This window comes from Chelmon rostratus, chromosome 3 (genome assembly GCF_017976325.1).
Source record: "Chelmon rostratus isolate fCheRos1 chromosome 3, fCheRos1.pri, whole genome shotgun sequence".
In the NCBI taxonomy this organism is placed as follows: domain Eukaryota; kingdom Metazoa; phylum Chordata; class Actinopteri; order Chaetodontiformes; family Chaetodontidae; genus Chelmon; species Chelmon rostratus.
This window is the reverse complement of record NC_055660.1, coordinates 11,304,455-11,326,159: the sequence shown is the minus strand read 5'-3', so window position 1 is coordinate 11,326,159 and position 21,705 is coordinate 11,304,455. Positions and strand designations below refer to the sequence as shown.

Genomic DNA, 21,705 nt, shown 5'->3' with positions numbered 1-21,705 from the left:
TGTGGAAATAATCAACGCAAGACAAAGTTACATTAAGTACAAAAATACAGCACTGTAAAACACTAACTTACAGCTTATATTTGAGTAACAGTAAATACATACAAGTACGTACACGCGACTGTAAAGAATGCTGAAATTGTTGTTCTTTTCAGTATTTAGTCGGTGAGTAATTTATTAATAGTTATGTAGGTTCTCTTACTGAAAAATTCTAGACAGATGTGGAAAACTACTAATAGAAGGAACTGTAATTCTGCTGTTCTTTGAAGATTTGCAATACATGGCAGTACATTTATTTATTTATTGCAAAAACGAGAAGAACATACAAATGAAATGAAGTCTAGTAGATAAAAATTGTGGTTTAAAATTGGAATGCCCCTCGCGTTATAATTAAAAGTCTTTCATTTAAGGTTGTATAAAGTTTAAAAACTTAAGTATACTTACTATATGTAACAGTCCTCATTAGGCAGAGTGTAATATCAGTGTATGTCGTTATATGAGCATGTGTATTATAATTTATGCATTCTCATGTAAGCAGTGCTTAAATGTAGTTGGTCAAGATGGAGCTAATTGTAAACCATTTATATACCGCTGGATAGTTTTATCTACAACAATAAATCATTTATAAACCGATCGCATATTTTCAAAATACTCAAGTGAAGAACAAGTCCTTGAAATTGTAAGTAACGTTACAGTACCAAAATTTCATTAGTACATTACTAGCTCTGAGTGTGGAAGCTGAATGTACGCCAGCACTTTAACGCAGCGCAGGTCTGCCTCCATTTTGTGTCGATCGGCCCGTTTCCGGGTTTCTGAGAAGGAACTGATAAATTGTGTCAACGGGGAGTATGGCTCTGCTTGCAGGTCAGGGGTGCGGGTAAAAGTTTTCCGTAACTACCTGAAACTGTTAAAAGTGGCTCTTAAACGCTTTCAGGCGTTTGTTTTATGCGATACGCTATCGCAAAGATCTCTTGTTAACAGAATTTACAGCCAGCCGGACTGCGCTGACACTGACAGCTGGAAAGTAAACAGCTCGATCAGCTAACAGAAGCTAGCTCCTCTATAACCGCCACTAGGTTAGCTGAGCTGGTAAACCGTCGAGAGCAAGCTAACGTTAGCCGGCTAACCTGTGAGTGTATTTGGTGGCGTTAAATTACATCACCAGGACTTGCCAGCACCCTCCCATCCTAATTTTTGTCAAACTGCTCCGACGAAGGATTGCCACAACAGCATTTTCCATTCATGTTGTTTAAGAGGACGAGACTAGCAAACCGTCTCTTCTTCGAGCCAGGGTAAGTAAATTGTTGGGATGTTGAAGCTAACTTTACCCCATCTAAGCTTAAGCTAGTGCCAGGTATATTTGTTCCAGCGGATCGTTACCTGGGAGCGGCTAGAGCAGCTAAACAACCTGCCCAGGCCTGATAAATCCTGTTTTACTGAGCTGTAAGTTTATGTGACTCGATTTGCATGTTTTTTTCCTTTGCTGAAACTCCTGGATTGTTGCAACAACGTGTATTATTTGTAGTTTAATAACTGAATATGTAAAAGCGTGCTCGCCACATTAATGAACAAGTTAGCCGAAGAGAATGTTTTTATGGTGAAATCTGTCGTGGGAGTGAATGAGCACTCAAAGTTGGTTATGGTATGGCAGTGTTGGGCTGTCAGTTCCCCAAAAAGCCTAGAAACACACACACACAGCCACAGGCCTTTAGCTCAATGTATTTCCTTGACCGCAAAAGCATCTGACTTCCTCATACAGCCCCCCCTCCCTGGTTGTATTTCTCTGTGAAGCGTCAAACTGTTGATGTGGGCAAAATTCTTCCCATTAAATGGATGTTTACCAATGGTTTGGGTGAACAGCTTTATGGAGACCAAACCTCAGCAATCATGACCTACTTAGGACGTCATGTTACTTTGATGTTGAATGGAAAGGATTAGTCAGATTGTAGGGGTTAAAGGTTAGGACCTGTTGGTTTTATCAGTGTATAGCTGTCGGTTTTACATGTGTTTGTGTTAATAGATATATTCTGCAGAGGTAACACAGACAATCATCGGAGGACAACAAATACGATATAATCTTCTTTTCTAAAAGCCACCATAGGGTGACATTAAGCAGAGACTGATCTGGGATTTTGAATGTCGCTACACTATTATAGTTATTCAGAATTTGTCCTCCAGCTTATGCATACATTATAATTTTCTTATTAAGCTTACATAGTTTTCTTAATTTTTTTCTCACATCACGAAGAGACACTTGGCATATTTCACGTGTCCTGTTAAAATGCTGAACAGTGGAGGGTATCATTTAAAACTTTAAATACTTAAATTTTAATATCACTACCAGAACAATACCTCATTACCTTACTTTCCAGAGTATGAGCGCACTTTTTACAAAAAAAACATTTTGGGTTTAATTAGATTATTCAAACTTTTCAAGTACACCAGCGTCACTTCAAACCATAGGAAAAAATATAGTGTATAATTGAGAAACTGTTGTTCCAGCTTTTAGTTCATAACTATTTTTGATTCTTGGTAGTCACAGACACATTTTAGACGATACCCAGCCTTAAAGCTGACCTCTGCTTGTGATAGTATAGTATCAGATTAAATGTATCAAACTCTTAATGTCTGATCCCACACTTTTGGTCGCTTTTCGCTAATAAGGAAAAAATCTTTTTTTTTTCTTTTGATTGTTCATATAATTCACTTCAATATATGAAGATTGTTTAAACTCAACCCTAACATTTCCATTTTATTTTATTCCATACAATTTTTTTCTCTGTGGTTGGAGCTGAAGGCCATTAATTAAGAAGTCTACTGACAGAAAATTAATCATCATTAATTAATAATTTTGAAGCAAAAATGCCAAAGATTCACTTTCAGCCTCTCAAACCAGGTTTTACTGCTAAAACTATTTTTTAAATATTTTCTGGATCAATCAATTAAGAAAAATTACTCTTGCAGTTAAAGGACAGAAGAGAAGCTGAGGACAAACTTCACCAAAGTGTTCTGTATCTTACTGTACTTTTATTCTGTTCTTTTTGATCCCTTTATTATACTCAATTATTCCTACATCTGATGATTGATGCTCATGTCAGCAAGGGAACCATTTTTTGCCACAATTCAGAATGGAGGAGCACAAATCCCAAAAACAGAAAGTCATGTCGGCTGCAACAAGCCACTGTTGTCATTATCTGTAAATCTATCTAGTGTGTAAGATGTCGTTGTAATGGAAATTTCCCATCAGACGTTAACCAGGTCCACACTGATGTCCAAAGCACCAAAAGCAAGCCATCAGTCCTTGTGCACTTTCCAGATCTTGAAACATTTCCTTTTCTACTAGAGGAGAGAACCCCCCTACTCTCTGTCTCTACCGCTGTGTCTCTCAGTTTAAACCACGTCACCGACTGACTGGCGAGCTTGCTTGGCCAGATTCCTTTAGTTTCCCTCCGTGAAAACCTGCCCCAACGCTCAACCAGGCAGCCCAAGGAATGGAGCAGCAGTGGAGGGTGAGGGTGGGGTGAGGAGCCAGTGCTGCCTACATGAACCAACAATGGGCCAGACAGCTAACTGGTTTGGGGAGATCCACTGACCACAGTCATTGTGTGCAGAGCTGACACATTCAGAGTAGTTTCACGTGGACCATACTAATGTTTGATATGGACACGCGTTAGTTGTTTTTTGCTTTAAGTCAATATAAACTCAGCAACAGGTTGTCTTTACCTTGAGTCTAAATGGACAAATCCTCTTTGATCCACAAGAGAAGGGCCTTTTACCGAAGTGAAAATGACAAAAGCAACTTCACTGCTGGAATATTCATCATACAAACAGTGTATGAATTGTAAAAATAAATGCTAAGCTAATGTCAACCAATATGGTGAAAAAATCCCAGTTATGTCCAGCGACAGCATATCCAACTAGCTAATTAATTATCTGAATGAACGTGTTGATGCCTAAAGGTTCTTTGTCCATGGACTTTGTCTTTCAAACACAATTCTCCCGTCTTTAGATATATTTTGTGTTTGACCAGGTGTTATCTCAGGTTAGCCCTGGCCAGCTATGCATTTTGTATTAGAAATACTGCAGTGAGTGATGTCTGTGGTTAATTTTGAAAAGTGTAACCACACTTGCAACTGCTTTTAGCTCAACATTGTCCTGACTAACTGTGACTTGAGCTAGCTGCAGGGGTTATGTAGCCTTGCTCTCTCTCTTTGTCTCTAAATTACTCTTGGACCCAGATGTGCTTTCAGGTACTGTAATTTGGCACCGATTGATTTATTGTGAATCAGTACTCGGTAATACCACTGTAATTTGGTCGGTACCCTTAAAAGTACTGAGTTTGGTATAGCTACTGAAACGGCAGTCTGAAATTTTGTGAATTTTCTTCACATCAGATGAAAAGATGAAAATGATGGCATACAAAATCCACAGTCCTCATCCTGTGTAAAAATGCATTACAAATGTCAGAAAAATTATCAGCAGTCTGAGTTTGACAGATTAAGTGTGTGTCTTCCAAGGTTTGAGTCTTTTTAGGACCATATCCCACGTTGTGTTACTATCGCCCTGCAGTGGCTCTGGAAGAAAACGCTGTCCAGGGAAGCAGAAAGGTGAAATTTCGCACTGAAATTACTGTAAATTTGGAAGATGCCCTCATGATTGGGCTAAGTCAGACTATTTGAGGTCTATTTGTAAATGCCAGCTAAACTGTGGAATGCAGGTTAACACAGAAGGAGGACTGTGGATGCTGTCCCCCATCACTTCCATTAGAATCACTTGAAGGAAGGAATCTATTAATGGCGAGTATGGACAGAGGCAACAGTAGCTGCTTTTTCACCCAAAGTACCTGCAACTTTTAGTCGCAGGAACTACTTTTCAGGGAGCTAAAATGTTCCTTCAGCCCGTTGTTGTCTGTGTTTGCACCACGGTCTAAAGATCTGGTAAATTAGTCTGCTGACATGTGAAAAAGTGATTGTTTTCATTTTTGCATGCAACTATGCAACAATGACAGCACCTCCTTGTCAGTCTTTATGACTACACAGCCTGCCAACTTGTCAGAGCAAGCTTGCTCCCTGCCCACAGGGAAATGCAAGGCCTGCATTTTCTGACGTATCCACTCAGGAAAGCATTTTTTAAAAGAACGTGCCCCACCTGCATATATCCTCCCAGGCAATGGAGACACCGAAGTCAGTAGGACTCATCCTCTGGGGTCCACCTTTGTACCAATAGCTGTCAAGGTGTCTCACTCAGGAACAATAGACCAACACTACCATCCTAGAGTCTCGCTGCTGGTGTAGCTACAATTGGGTTTAAAGTTGAGATTTGAAAACACTTAAGGCTTCAAAGGATCCTTGTTGAAATGCTCGTCTTCTCTCCACACTTCACTGGTGTATCCCAGGAGCTGCTTCAGCAACTGCTTCCTTCTCCAAAGGATTTCTTCTTTGAGAGCACATTGGAAACAGCCATTTGTTTCCACTATGAAGGAGCAGAATTAATCTTGTTGACAGCTCATCCGCTTGTTTTCTCTTTAGCAGCATTCATGTAAGCAGAAAAATCTTGCCACTGCAAGTAATCCTGGTGATCTCATGTTTTTTCATATTCAGGGTTTGTTCTACAAGTAGGTGGAGTGAGTTTCTTCACCTTAAGCCTCATTAAACCCTGATGACATTTTGAATGAGTAATGAGCATGGCACCACACTACATATTGGATTTAGTTGAGAACGTCCACCATCACAGAATCGTCACAGTGAGGATTGTCTTATTCGCGGTGATTAGATCTTTCTTGTGTTATTGAACTATTCTGACATCGAAAGTGTTCGGTCGTATCTTTTACTCTCATCTGTTTCCTGTTTCACATTAATCCCTTCACAAATCATGTGAATGCTGTGCACTGTTGCAGTCACTTTAACAGACAGACTCATACTGCCTGTTTCTTGCCACAGGAGCCAAAATTACTTTAATATTGTGCTCTACACAGTAAAGCACTTTTTTATTCTGCCCCTATAATACAGCGGCTTATGTCCCTTAGTCCTTGTTACTGGAGGCAGTAGTGAAGTGGTACACTACAGCCGACTGAGCTCTGAAGAAAACAGCAGTAAGTGTTTGACTGGTTGAATTCAAAGGCGTTCATTTGCTAGTGAATAGTCAACACCGAACAAGGAAATAGCATACTTTACTTTAGCAAAGCTATAGTATGATGAAGTGCACCTTTGAACTTATGTGACTGAGATTTATGTCTCCTCCTCTTTCCTGCACTTTGTGTCTCTGCTCACACTTGAGTAGATTTTTGTCCGACATAGATCAGGTACACAGTGATGTCAGTAGCTAGGTTTCTGGGGTTTCCAATTTTCAGAAAATAGGCAGAAGAAAATGCAAATTAATGCATCTTTCCATCCAGTGCTGTTTGTGCTGTTATGCGAATGTTATGATTTGGTTCATGGAGATAAGACGTAAATGCCACTTATAATGCAATCAGGTGCTGTTATACCATTGCAGAAGAAGCGCTGACGAAACTTAAACCTTGAACACTTAAGCCTCAAATGGTGGAAAACAGTGTAGAAAACATGGTGGTTTCATGTATTCGTACAATCTCATCTGACCTGCCGTTTTCACCTGCCAACTCCACATGACATTTAAGTCACACGCTTCATATGTCATGGACAAATTTATTATTTGTTTCCATTACACTTTGTCACATTTTGTCTTTGCACCGTTTCTTTCTTCTCAGCTAAGCATAAAAGCTTCTTTGAGATATTTTGAGGCTTTGTTTTTCTGGTGTTTACATTCAGTTTTTTATGTGAAAATTGAAAATGCAGGTTGAGGATTTGAAATCCGTGGTCAGACAGCTGTAGCTGTGCGAGAACATAAGTGAACCTTGGGACTTTTACAGTCCTGCTATATACTTCTTGCCTAGATTACTTCCCACATCCACTGCAAGACAATGAGGCTTAACCACATTGACTGGAATTTCAACTATCTAAAACATTTATTTCTATATGGTAGCCTACCGATCCACATCAACAAGCTGCAGCTCTGGAGAACCACTTCTGAAAACTGCTTGTATGCAGAGGAGTCTATGCTAAAATCTCTCAAAACCTAAGATTGTCCTCCAGGGAAGACATTCCACACTTTGGCTGTTGTTTGGTTCTGCATTTGCATTTAGAAAGCATTGGCACAACCCTACGTGTATTTGCTGATCACAGGGTGTACTTTTCATAATTTACTTTATTATGAAATGTACTGCTTCATCAGTAACAGGATTTTTACACCCAACTTCCAAAGGAGAGATTGAACTGTTAAAGATGTTCAGTACCTAAAGATGATTTGTCAGCTTGATCAAGTGAAATATGTCTGTGTTTCCAGGAGTCAGTGTGTGTCGCCCCAGCTGAAAAGGTGAAAGTCACCGGTCCTTACCCCAGACAGAGAGGTGCCAACAGAGGGACAGGATGCCTATTCCTCCCCCTCCCCCTCCTCCCCCAGGACCCCCGCCTCCACCCACCTTCAATGAGGTGAGAGACTGAACTGAGCTGACTGCACACACACAGAGCACATTACACTGCAAAGGTTACATCACTTACACATGTCAGTGTAGCTGAATTCATCTGCAAGACAGTAGCATTCTTACATGAGTTTTAAATATCCAGTCACACTGCTCTGTTCTGTAATACGAAATCATGAACACATTTATCCAGAACTGTTTACTGCAAATACACACAGGCTTCCACTTTATGTGATACACCTGAAATATAATTTAAAAAAAAAAGAGCACTAAATCCTGCATTAAGGATGCTTAAAACATTAAACTAAAACATTAAACTTCCAGTAGTTGAGTGAACGCTTTGTGTTTCCTTTCATACTCCTTCAGTGTACCAATCAGCATCTGTAGAAAACTACAGGTGAGCCGCTACCTGTTCTTTAACTGAGGTTTGGCAGCCGTGGCCTAGAGGTTGGAGAAGCGGCTTGTGATCGGAATCGCTGGTTCGATTCCCCCACTGGACTGGCAGAAAAATTTGGGTGCGGTGGAGTATCCCCTCCCCCCTCCATTAGCCAGCTGATGTGCCTTTGAGCAAGGCACCTAACCCCCCTATATGCTCCCCGGGCGCCTGGTGCAGCAGCCCACTGCTCCTGTGTCTTTCACTGCATGTTGCATGTGTGTGTTTCAAAAAAACAGTGATGGGGGAAATGCAGAGAAGAATTTCCCAGTTTGGGATCAATAAAGTGAATAAAGTTAAAAAATTAAATTAATTAAATTTGGCTAGATTGTTCTAGATAAGAGGAGAGTAGTGTCACTTACAGAAACATGTTCAATTTGTTTAGTCAGTACTGCAGTTAATCATTCCCAAACTGAGTCCAACCTGAATTATAGCATAAATATGTAGTTTGAGGGATTGGAGTCAAAATCTGCCAGTCCCTAACTTGCTGTCCAGTAAACCAGCGACTGAGTCATGTGACTTTTGTGGTTCTTTTTTATATGTGCCGCGTGAACCCAAACAAACCAAGTCCACAAACTGTCCACTGTGGTTCACACCAGAGGAACTGGAGGTGTGATTGCGTATTTTGTTAACTTACTCCACAGGCGAACACGACTCCTCCCAAACTGAATGCATCCGAGGCTAAAGGCAGAGGAGCGCTGCTGTCAGACATTTGCAAAGGCACCAAGCTAAAGAAGGTCAACGCGGTCAATGACCGAAGCGCTCCGGTTCTAGAAAGTGAGTCACAGCAGGTTCATTCATTTCATACATACACACACACACACACACACACACACACACACACACACACACACACACACACACACACACACACACACACACAAACCTGAACTGATGTGTAACAGTGAGCTTATTCAGAATCTGCACACAGAGAAGCAGGACTACAGACATGTCGGTAGCAGTAGTTGTTTAATGTTTTCTTGAAATAAGGGGACATGCAAACTGAGTTTAAAAGTTCATTCTTGACCTTAGAAATTGTTGCTTGACAAGATATACTTAATGTCCACTGACTAGCCTTTTCTGTAGCTTCCAGTTGCATCTCACTGACTGAAAACAAATGAGCAAACTCCATCTGCTGTTGAAGACCATGAGATGTAGTTAAAAGCCCAGAAAAAACTAGTCAGTGAACCTTGAGTTAAGATTAGTTTGTCCAAAAATTCTGCTAAGTTTCCCTTTTTTAATTTTTAACCTATATCAAATAGGACAGTAGTGGAGATACAATACTACAATGTGCTCAGATTTGTTCAGATTTAATTGTATTTATTATAGTCTGGTCAGTCTATAGTAAAACTGTTTCATTAAACAGTTTCAAAGAAAAAATAGAGAATACATATGGAGACATTCAATATTATCAAAAGGCTTAAAAAATATTAAACTAAATTGATGTAGCAAAATTCCCCAAGCCTTCCACACACCTTCCACACACATAAGAAAGAGGAAGTAGGAATATTTGCATGGGAGGAACTGATTCCACACACGGCTTATCTTGCAATGTTTAGACACGTTTCTAACTCAATAAAGATTAAACACAGATTGAAGCGTTGCTGGTAAAGGGTGTTCCTGCCTTTCTCTGTACTCTTATCCTGGTCCATCTACCATGCTGTTGAATAAGTCATTCTCTCCTAATATTTGAATATTAAAATGTATTTCTAGTTTCATTGTCATACATGTCTACATTGACATGGGTCTCACTTTTTTACCAGAATCAGGAGGTGGTGGTGGTGGTGGTGGAGGAGGAGGAGGCGGCGGAGGAGGAGGTTTTGGAGGCGGAGGGCCAATGGGAATGGGAGGCCTTTTCCAAGGAGGTGTGCCAAAATTACGCCCAGTTGGAGGTAAAAGCTGGTTTTTGAATGTTAGATTTCTAAGTAATCACCTTTGCTTCATTCCCATTGTTGTTATTTATATTTGAAAATGTTTGGCTACAAATTTGCTTGTTTTTTTGGTAAGGCTGCATCATTTTGTGTCCTTATCATAAATACATAAACCAGAGAGGGAACCTTAAGTCCACCTCTGAAGGGAGTGAGCGAATATGTCTCATATTACGTCAGTCACTGATAATCACAAAGCTCTTTCTATTTTTCTCCCAAGCTTTTACTTTTATTTATGTCCCTCTGTGATTATTTTGTTGTTACAGACATAAACAGTTCACACAGAATGTTTTATAAAGACCACAAATTCACGCAAGCGGTGTCAACACTGAATGAATCAGCAGAGAAGATCTGGATATGAATGTGGTCATGTCCACCTTAATGGACAGTTCACTTACCTCTCATGGAGCAAACACATTTGCGTCTGGAGCTAAAGCAGTAGGGAACGAGGCAAATGTATTATGAATGACGGCCTAGAACTTTCTTATTTTATAGATATCAAATATTAATAATTAGAATCTGTGTGGTGCAAATGCAGAACAGCCACTGTGACCTTTGGCTTCCTTGCTACAGTTTAGAGAAGCTTTTTTTAGGAGGACAATTTTGAAATAATTATTGTGGGTCAAGTGAATAAAACAGTAAGTAAGCAATAAAATTGGATATTGATGATATCACAGTAAGATGATATAAATTTAAGTCACATTTTGTATCAAGGCAGTTACCGCTTTAATTCTGCTGGATGTATTAGACCGTTACGGACTGTTCTAGGAGTGTTTCCAGCAAAATAGAGTTTTAATATGGTTTTTACAGTAACATGAGGAGGTACTTTGATTTGTTGGATTTGGCAAAAAAATTGGCTGATTATTTTATCCATGAACTTGTTTCTCAATTTATTCTTAAGAAAATGTACTTGATCACAATGTGTATTGATATTGTGATATAAAATTACATATGCTACATTGTTTCTGAGAGATGAAACAATTAGTCTTTTAATCCATTCGTCGAGCGACAGAAAGTAATGGTCAGGAAAATTGATTAATAGTTTAAGTCTGATTGGACAGAGGTCACTTTCATCGTCAGTAATTGTGGTCTGTTCATTTTACCTGAATAATCAAGAAAATAATCAGCACCTAATTCATAATTAAATGAACCATTAGTTGCAGTTATTCCTAATGGGCAATAGATGGTTTTTATCTTCAGTGTGTCTGACATGTTAAAAAGTGTTCCTTGCTGTGATGTCAAAAACACCACATCTCTGTCCTCCACCCAGATGGTTCAGTTGGTGGTTCAGTGGGCAGATCCGCCCTGCGGCCCCCGGTGTCCCGGCCTGCAGCACCTCGCCCCCCAACAGGCCGCTCCAGCTCGCCCTCCCCACCCAACAAGCCTTCTCCGTCAGAGCAGCGCTCCCACCGCCCGTCGCTGCCCGACATCTCCCGCCCCTCCAGCAGCAGCAGCAGCTCATCCACAGGAAGTGGGATGAAACACAGCACTTCCGCCCCGCCTCCTCCTCCACCCTTCAACAGAGGTGGTCGTGGCAATGCTCCACCTACCCCCAATCAGAAAGCATCATCATCCTCCTCTCACAACAGAGAGAAGCCCCTTCCACCCACACCCAACAGAGGCCACACCCCTTCCAGCTCCGTGAAGCCACCTCCATCTTCCAGCAGACCGCCAACAGGTGGCTCTTCTGCTCCTCCACCTCCCCCGCCATACAGACCGCACACATCGGGCGGCGTCTCCAACGGACCGTCCCATGTAGACGGGGGCGGGGCTCCGGAACTGCCACAGAGGCACAACTCCCTGCACAAAAAACACACATCTGGAGGACGCAGCCATGCTCCACCCCCACCTCCTTCATTGTCTCCATCCTCCCAGCAGGGCAGCAGACCACCACCACCTGCCAGAGAGCCTCCTGGACGCAGAGCAGGTATAACTGTCTGCACTGCAAACACACAGAACTGTCAGTATTCATGTTAAAAAGATAAAACTTTTGAGATCACTTCAGATGGATTACAAAATGATTTTTCTTACTTCTTTAGTGATAAGTCACATTTTGTGTTTTCAAAGGCCCACTTAAAGCATCTAAAACATAATGCTGCTGCATAGTATCAGATGATCTACCTGTTATTCTGGATTCCCACATTCCACTGGAATGACTGGCCAAATGCAGAGAATGTATAGACATATATTTTCCAGTAATTGAGTAGGCCCAGTGGTATTCAGTGTTTTTCATCAGTGTAATTTGGTTAGATAGGGTCCCATTGTAATGCTGTAGCTCTCAGGTCTGTGTGTTTTGATACCTGAGTGGATCTAAACAGCTCTGATCAGATACTTTGTCATCATCTCTTTGCAAACTGATTGTAGATCAGTTTCAGCAACCCAGAGCTATACCGAACAACTGTTTTGAATAGCTATTTAACGCTTCTGTTTAATATTTCTTTGCCTCTTTAGCTGTCATCTGTCTACTCTCGACTCTGTGAAAAAGGCATAACAACCCCTGCCCCCAAAAAACACTTTGTAACTAACGTAATAATGTAATACATTTAAAGACTGATCCAATATTTGACCAACCATGTCAGCACTGAATGTGTTTTTCTGTATATAAACACTATGGGTGTGTGATGACTCCTTCTGATTCAGTACTTGAACAGTCCCAGTGATGAAGCCGTCAGTGTCCTTTCTCATCTGAAGGAATGTTCATTCAGAGGCCAAAGCATGTTTTGACTCGTTATCTTTGAAACTTAAAAGTGCGAAGCAGCCTAAATCAACAAACTGTGCTGAAACCACATGATCACACTTACTGTCGAGCAGAGCATAGGGACATGGTTTCGTTGGTTCTATGTAACATATAAATCCTCCACCTCTGACTGTTAGATGCTGCACTTTGATATTTCCTATGACATCTACAGCTGCTTCTGCCCTTATATAGTATTTTAAGACGTGGAGCAGATATACTCTTTCCTGACATGCCTGTCTTGGCTGGCAGATTGGGTAGATGCTATATAGATGAAGACACATGTTTGAAGCCTTAGTATTGTTCAAGTTAGGAAACTCAGGAGTAACTATGTGTGTGTTAATTTAAAACACCTTCATCTTCAAAACACTGTAGTTTTATAAAATGAATCGATTATATCTTATGGAATTTATACTTTGAGATGATGATTTTGTTTCCTTCACAGAGCAGATTTAGGGCTCACTGGAAACATATCCATAATTTGAATTCAGAGTGAACACACAAAACAGGAAGGCACTTGTTAGCTGGACCTCTGTGTTGTGATTGGACGACGAAGTGACTCGCCACAAGGCCTCCTGGTTTCTCTGCATTCCTGAAGCCCTGTGGAATATTCCTGCATTCCTCCTCACTTTCACTCTCTCTGCTTCTCCACTACTTTTACAAGATATCTTCTGTTTCTTTCATTGTTCCTGTTCTCTGCCCCCCACTGTACCATTCTTTTAGTTGGTGATTTTTAAAAGTAAATATACGTAAGAACAAAATTATGCTCTTATGTAAATGTCTGGTTTAAAGTCCTATAACTGAAAATTGTTGTGTAATGACAAACAGACTGATAATACTATACGGCAGCATTTAAAGGACTATACCGGTGGCTCTGTATGTGTTGCTGAAATGATTTTTAAAAATGTACATTTATTGTTTTATTACATGAATCGTTAAAAGCAAAAACATCTACAAAGTCTTCTCTGGTTCCATTTTAATGATGGAAATTGCTGCTTTTCTATGCTTAATATAATTTTAACCTGGTGTCTTTGGTTTTGGACTGTTGGACATTTGAAGACGTCACCTTGGGCTCTAGGAAATTGTCATTGCCATATTTTTTACTATTTACTGACATTTTATTGGCTAAACCATTAATCAGTTGATAATAATAAATATGCAGATTAAACAATAGTATAGAAATATGGAAATAATAGTTAGTTTCAGCCCTATGTGTACAGCTTTTTAATTACTAATAATACTGATACTAATAACTAACGGTGTGGCTAATTTTACACTGATTTCTGTCCTCCCTGGCAGTTTAATATGTAATTCCATATTAACATCACCCAGATGTCAGAGCCTGATCGAAAGCGCAACTAAAACATTAATGGGTATCAGACTGCTGGAAATATCTGAACATGGTATGATGTCAAATCATCACAGCGTGTGATTCATGGGAACAAAGGAAAATACACAAACAACAAAATGAGCACATCATAATACCTGTTGTAAGTGTCCTTAATGGATACTGTGAAAAGGGGGGTATCAGGAACTTTTGGCTCCAACTTACTTTAAAATCCTCATGAAATAGCAGTTCTTGTTACTGTATTGTGAAGTGACATCATTTGTGTTTGTGTGTGTGTGTGTGTGTGTGTGTGATCTACACAGCTCCCCAGGTGCCCCCTCTCGGGTCTCGTAACGGTGGTCGAGACGCCCCTCCTCCCCCGCCTCCATACCGCGTCCACAGCTCTGTGACCTCAGAGCCCCACAGCCGAGTGGGCAAACCGCCTCCACCTCCCTCCTCTTCCTCCGTCTCATCATCATCCTCCTCCTCCCGAACCCCAGCTGGACCCCCTCCACCGCCCCCTCCCATCCGGAACGGCCACTCCTCCATCTCCTCCTCCAAGTCCATCATAGGTGAGTCAGAGAGGACAGCTTCAGATCATCATGCTCCTCCTCCCCTATTCATGATTTCACATGGACAGCTGTATTCACTAACCTTTGACTTTCTCAAGTTTACAAAACAAATAGGTCTTTACAACAGAACAGGACCTCTGGGTGGTAGATTGCTCAGGGTTTGCTTCTGCAGTTTCCAAGGATTTACAACCAATTTAAAAACAAGAAATCATGATTTGGCGAAAAAAAAAAAAAAAGAAAAGAAAAGTGGTGTGATGCTGATCTTTAGTGTATTTATTCTATGTATTCATTAATCTAGCAGCATTGATAAGCCAACTATACAGGACTCTCTTTCTACCAGCCTGGGTCACTTGTTACACCTGAATACCACGTGCTGGATTTGAGATCCCGTGAAAACTAGTTAGCAAGCGAGCTGAGAAATTGAAATAATCTGCTAAAATTACTGAATGAACTGTTGATGGAAGTATCATTGTACAAAAAATATTGGAACAATAGCCACTTTTATATGTTTTATATATCAAACTACACAAAATGAGCAAATACAAAACAATAGATGGTGTCCATAAAGATATGCAAGAGCTCATCTAATAGGGTTGGGAGCCTCAGGGTTAGTAAACTGAACTCATATCCCATAATAATTATAAGAGGAAACTATATGTCCACATGCATGGTGGTGGGTATGGCATTAAAAATTAAATTTCAGCCACATTGTTTTAGATTTTGTTGCACCAGTGGGTGTAGGGGACACCAGAAGAGCTCCTGTTAGCTCTTTTTTTCTACATCTTAAAGGGGTATTTTTAGCGATTTAGTGTTGCACTTCCATAAAGTTGGAGGGACTCAAGAGACAGATTTAAAAAAGAAGCAGGTTTTTAGTTTGTAGCATAAGTCAAACTACAAAAACACAGGATCTCTACAATGCTACTCTCTCATTTAAAAGAGTTTTCTTTCATTAGACCCCTCTCTGCCTCTCACTTCTCTTAAACCCTAGACCTATAGTTTGTAATGCCATGTAGAATCGGTGTAGTGACCTCTTTAATATCCCAAAATATCCGGGATTCCATGTACTGTCGTGCTGCCAGAGGTCTTTCCACTCTTCAGCACTTTGCACGTGCCAGATTTCAAATGTGAAGAGGCAGAGGGAAAATATAACAGCTGAACTGTTGGTACTGGCTTAGATTTAAGGGTAAGGACTGGCTGCTGTTTTCTGCTTGAAATGTGATGCTGTGACTCTTGACAAACAAGTTTTCTTGTTAAATGTACCAGTTATTCTGCTGTTGCTCTGTCATTGGCCTCTCTTGTCTTTAATTCTTGTACCTTTGTAGAATTATTCTCCAATCGCCCTCAGCTGTGTGTTTGAGCCCCAGTCACAGGAGGTGTTAACATGAGTTTTGTTTCTGATCTTGATGTGATGGTGATGAATGACCGTCACTAGTCAAATATTCCACTGCAGCCATGCAAATGTGCCTGTTTTTCTTTCCTGTTACACTGGAACATATCAGGAGGGCAGGGATGTTTCCTCGATTACTGCCTGAGGTTCAAGTGCTACTTGTTCAGGCAGAAAACACACAGGACTTGTATCAGGCATCACAATATTAGGATAGTGGTGTTTTTGTATGTGTGTCAGCATGTTGAATCTTAAGTCATCAATCACTTTCACTTTCCAAAGATGTGAAATTTCTGATTTTCATCTTGAATTGTGTTAGGTTATTCACCGCTGTACAGTGTACTATAGCTCAACTTTTTGGACAGTGTGGCAGCATAGTAATGATGAATGTGTAGACAAGGTAACCAAGGGGTGTTTTAAAAAACAGTCACCTAACTAACTGGTCATGTGTTTCACTGCTGAGGACCAGTCGGAAGGCAATAGGTGCCCAAAACAGTACAGGCCTGACAGTCATCACCAAGGGCCCACAAAGGACTAAACAGCAAATATTAAAATAAAGACTTAAGTCTGTTTACCTGTCCAGTTAATTTGAAAGGGGCTGCTGTTCCTTCACTCTATCAGATGTGGATGTTTACACCCTCAAATTAAAGCACAAGTCAGCACTTGAACCTCACAGTCACTTTTAAATGTAAAAAAAGGCTACTGTCATTATACTTCCTGCCTGCAGTGAACACATCAACAACAAAATGCATCAAAATTGGATGCATTTTGATTTATTGTATGTTATTTGAACAAACAGATTAAATTATGACAAAGTTCCTGCACACCAGCTGCAGGTGCATAGGACCAAAACCTTTAGGTAAAGTTACTTGACAACAACCTGGAGAACAAAACATTGGTTATAAAGGGAGTACAAGTGTGAGTGCAAGGGCACTATGTTGTTCTTGTAGTTTTGAAATTATTTTGTGGTCATTTTGACATTATTGTTGCAGAGGTTAGGGGTCTGTACGACTTGACAGACACCACATCAGAAAGCTGCTTTATACTTGGTTTTGAATTATCTTTATGATGCAAAATATTGTGTCAGTAAGTGATCAAGAACAGATGTTTAATGGTAGTTTTAATATTTGGATAAATAGTATAACTGCGCATTGAATGATCTATGACTTTGATTGACCTTTTGACATTTTCATACATGTACATGGACACCTCCACTAACTAAGAGCCTTAACAATGATGATGTATTTGAGTAAAAACGGAACATTGCAAGCTTCAAAAGGGGATTCATTGCATGCTGTTGTATTTGGATTGGTTTAGATTGTTCAGATGTGTCTCATAAACTGGTAACTTAATCTTTAAATTGCTGCTTTTTTTTTTTTCTTCCCTCAGATGATTTTGAATCCAAGTTCAACTTCCACCCGATTGAGGACCTTCCACCTCCAGAGGAGTACAGGCATTTCAACAAGGTCTACCCCAGCAAAAACAACAAGGGTATGAGTACAGCTGTGTGATTTAAACAAGAAGCAGTCCACCTGACAACATCAGACTGCTCACACTTTTCAGTAGCTTCATCTTTTCCTTCGCTGGGCCACGTACTTGCACTTCAACATTTGCATACAGCTCACTGTTGTCAGTGAAGTTAGGTTTATTTACCTAGTTAACAAAAAAAAAAGAGAATGAGACACAAAGTGATGAAAGCACAGGACTGAAAAAGAACAACAGTTAACTCTGTGGTTTGAGTCTGAGATTGATTTCGTCCATTGACCATGATGTAGTTGTCTCACTGTCACAAGATATCAGACTATGTTTTGTGGTGATTATGATTTAGTTAAGTAACTGATGTAAGTCAGTTTGTTGGGGACATGAATTGAACAGATGATGTCGCTCTTCAAGATGAAGCTGTGGATCAGGAGACAGTTTAGTTTCATGTGACAGATGAGCTGACGTAGCTGTAAATTGCTGGCTGTTGTGTTTGCTTACAGTCAATCAGTTATCTATAGGTGACCAGTTAATGATTTATTTTTTCTTTCACAACTTTTGTCCAATGTACTGCCATTTGGGCCTCGTTCTGTGTTTTGTTCGGTGCCTTGTTGGGGCGGCTTTAGCTCAGGTGGTGGAGTGAGTAGGACATTAATTGTAGGGGTGGTGGATCAATATTTGCCTCCGTATGGCCTCGAGTGTTCAGTTAGTGTGCTTACATGCGCTTAAGTCACCAGGATACATGAGTAATCTGAGTACATGTTCACAGACACTGTAAGTTTGTGTGGGCATGTAGAGCATGTCATTAATCAGATTTCTCCTCCACCACAGCCTTATTGTGGAGGTACTGCTTACTGATTTTCACTGTTTGTTAGAAGATGCTGCTTGCTGACTTTTTTTATGAGTGTGTGCGCAGAGAAGACAGGCAGAGGAGATTTTCCTCACACGCCAAAGTATTTCATTTAACAGATAGTCAAACGTTCAGTTGTGAAACTGATTAGACTTCTACAAGCTGCTTTATGTTAGTTTTAGTTTCAGCACATTTGATTATTTAATTATTAAAAATACAAGGATGCATTGATATCTCCTCTCATGCTGCTCTATATTGAACAGAGTCAAGCCATCATTAATGTTGCTTCCCCTGCTGTGACAATTCAAGTGTCTGCTTAACCAGTCACTGCTGGCTCTTCTCATTGACATGTTAAAAATATTTGATTTTTTCTTTTTATGCTACATTGTGAAGTGAATACAACGCTGGATATATTTTATTTGTGTCAAGAGAGCAGCCGTACAGTGTCTCTCACCGGTTGATATGGAATTGCTTCTTTTCCAGTATCTGACACTGGAGAGTTCAAAGCAAAACACAAAGTTCCCAGCAGTGTTTTATGGGGGAGGTGGGCCACCTCGCCTTAAACAAAGAGCTCTGCTAACAGCACAAACATTAATGCAGAAAACATTAAGCTTTAGGGCAACAGAGCCAGAGGCACTATTTCATACCAGATATTTGACTTGTGTGGCTATTGTTCAGTCCTTCATTTACCAACTAAATTCATAATTCATTATTACAAGATGCCACCTCAGATTAAACGTCATTGCATTTCCAAGCTTAACATACAAAAACACACAATTCTGAATTTGCACATCAAGCCACATTTTCCCACTTTTGAAAGGATGAAAATTGAAAAAGACTCATTTTAAGTTGAAGGTGCAGGATGGGTGTATATCGTACAGGTAGACTCTCCAAATGAATTATCAACATGTTTGAGGGCGTCTCCGTGGCTTAGGGTCTGAAGGACTTTGACCAAGAACCACAACGTCCCTGGTTAGAGTTGTTGCTCTCTCATTTCATGTCATTTAAAATCAAATCAACAACTAGAGCTGACCTTGACTTCTATAAAATATTTCCACAATCCAAAGAGTTGTTAGATTTATTCTCTACATTGTTTCTGTTGTTTCCCATCAGAATACTTTCTTACATAGTTCCAATGTTTCATCGTGTGGAATTTATAGCCTGTTTTACACAGTTAATCATTTCTGTGTGTGTGCGTGTGTGTGTTAAATGGGAGAACTGACCTGTAGTGACCCTTGTCTCTTCCTCTTCTTCCTTCAGCTATGATGAGAGGAGCTCCTCCAGCACCGCCAGTGGGGAGGTGAACGGATCTCAGCTCAGGACTTGAACTCTCAGTCAGCCGACTCCATGGATGGTCGGTGGGAATTGGGGGGGTAGTGGTGGAGAAGCACTCAAATCACAAACACACTACAACACACACACACAAACACACTAACACTAAACCACCAGCTGGAAGCACAGTGAAGGTAAACACTACTACACCACGCAGGTTCGACACGACTCAGCAGTCACCTTCTTTCTTTGCACAAGAGAACAGAAAACCACTCGGTGGCGAGAACCAGACTCGACCTCTCTGACTGTGACCACCTCGACTTCTCCTCTGCTGACGGGACGTCGAGGCTTCCGTTTGACACGACATATCAGGACCAAACTCCGAACACTTCCAAATCTGTGCATTCCATCATTTTTTTAATGCATATAGTGATTTTCATAATTCTGAATAACATCTTTTATTTTCTTTGATGTTATTATTTTGGTGTCAGCAGAAATTTGTGGGGTGGAATTCAACACTACGAATGGAAACTGAATTTATGTTTCCAGCAGATTAATTACACTTCCCACAGAACTGATAATGCCATGAATGTGGGGCTTAGTGATTTTTTTTTGTTGTTTGTTTGTTTGTTTTTTGTCTTAAATAGCCATTCAAGCAGTGCCAGGTGAGGGTGCGTTTGAATCAAATCTCTGTGTCAGTGTGCCAAAAACAGGTGGAGTCAAATGAACCGCACAGAGTGAGCACAGTTTTCCGTACTTGTTCTATATATAATTGACATGTTTTAGATTCTCTCTCTCATCATGGATGCATTTCTGGAAAGCTATGACAGAAGCCTGCCTGGTTGTTTATTGTTACATTTACAGTGGGAATATTTCCTGCTTTTTTGTCCCCTCTACTTTCCTTTACTTGGGGCTGTTAATATTTCCATCTTCAGGCAATGCTGCGCGGCTTCTTCACTGCTAAACACTGTGCACGACATTTATTTACGCACTTGTGGTAACAGAAGTCTATGTGACAACAATCTCGAAGAAGAGGGACCCATCCCTACTTGTTCCTAGTGTGTCTGACAAACTGTAGTTCACATAGCCAGCATCCTATTCCAATGATTCCTGTGTGGTTCCACAGTGGAGGCCAACACTAAATTACTGTTTGTTTACTGGACCAATTGTACATGATTTAGTTGCAGGTTTGCAGTGCAGAGTTTTGGAGGTGTTTATAAGGGATCATTTATCAGTTTTCTGTCCAGGGAAGTCAGTCTAAAAGCTCAACTCTGTTCTGAGTCCATCATTTTACTTTTGCTGCTGGTGGCCCTTTTTATAGAAGGACTGTTCAGCCAGAGAAAGACAATATATTGATTAATTGCTATGCAAGGGGCAGTTTGTACAGATTGTAGTTGGTAGCAGCTAACCAAAAAAAACAAAAAAAAAAACACTTAAGTGCCAGAGAACCAGTTAAGCAGATGGAGGTTCCTTACTACACTTTTCATTACGCTTGAATTAAAACACTAATTACGTCATAGTCAAACTAAGATGCCATGCAGGAGGAATGAACAGAGAGAAAAGCCTGTTCTGGTCAGATTCTTCATTCTCAGTGATACAGCGCCTCCTGCTGGACCTTGCCTTACACAAATCTGTTGTCACTCTCATCGGTACCAGTGCTTTTTATTTTATTTTTGTTTTTTTTTTAGGGGAAGATGATGACAACAAGGTAAATAAGAAACAAGTTTATTTGAAAATGCAATAAATATTGTATATTTACATTAAGGAATATGGTAATCATAGTTAATGATCTATTTTTATGTTGTAAAAAGCTTGTAATATAGGAAAGAGAAATGATTATAACAGTGTTCCAGTCAATGAGCTTTGGTCTGATAGAGCAGACTCTGTAGCACTTCTCTGGATGTTTGGCCATAAGGGTGAATTAGATGAATGGATGTGTGAGGTTTTTCCAACGAGCCAATGTTTTGGGGATCCTGTTTGTAAAGAGCGGGTACTGTATTTAAGGTGGGTCTGGTTGGCAGATGACAGCGACAACGCAAAAAAAACAACAAATGGAACTACACTTCTTGTCCTGGATGTATGCTCACCTTGTCACACAGGTGTCCCAATACCTTTGTCTCCTCCTGTTCTCACCTTGTCCACTCTAAGAGCAAAATCCCTGTGGTCATTTCATGTTAATCAACCATGTTTTTATCATTTGAAATAATTTCAAATAAATATGGGGAAAAAGGGTA

The 21,705-nt window shown here is 40.3% G+C and overlaps 1 protein-coding gene across 1 annotated transcript; it reads left to right on the top strand.

The window, feature by feature from the left end:
* The first annotated feature begins 822 nt into the window (after positions 1-822).
* wipf2a (WAS/WASL interacting protein family, member 2a) lies at positions 823-21,705 on the top strand. Its single transcript, XM_041933928.1, has 8 exons — positions 823-1,289; positions 7,357-7,502; positions 8,570-8,702; positions 9,689-9,817; positions 11,124-11,780; positions 14,238-14,486; positions 17,260-17,361; positions 19,460-21,705. The coding sequence occupies exons 2-8, from the start codon at positions 7,440-7,442 to the stop codon at positions 19,501-19,503; spliced, it is 1,377 nt and encodes a 458-aa protein (XP_041789862.1). The 5' UTR covers positions 823-1,289; positions 7,357-7,439; the 3' UTR covers positions 19,504-21,705.

What these genes read in the sequence shown, in the direction of transcription:
- wipf2a (XM_041933928.1), top strand. Translation starts at nt 7,440, where the DNA reads ATGCCTATTCCTCCCCCTCCCCCTCCTCCCCCAGGACCCCCGCCTCCA. An exon ending in AAAATTACGCCCAGTTGGAG is followed by an intron (nt 9,818 to 11,123) that starts GTAAAAGCTGGT and finishes TCCTCCACCCAG; the next exon opens with ATGGTTCAGTTGGTGGTTCA. An exon ending in CCCCAGCAAAAACAACAAGG is followed by an intron (nt 17,362 to 19,459) that starts GTATGAGTACAG and finishes TTCTTCCTTCAG; the next exon opens with CTATGATGAGAGGAGCTCCT.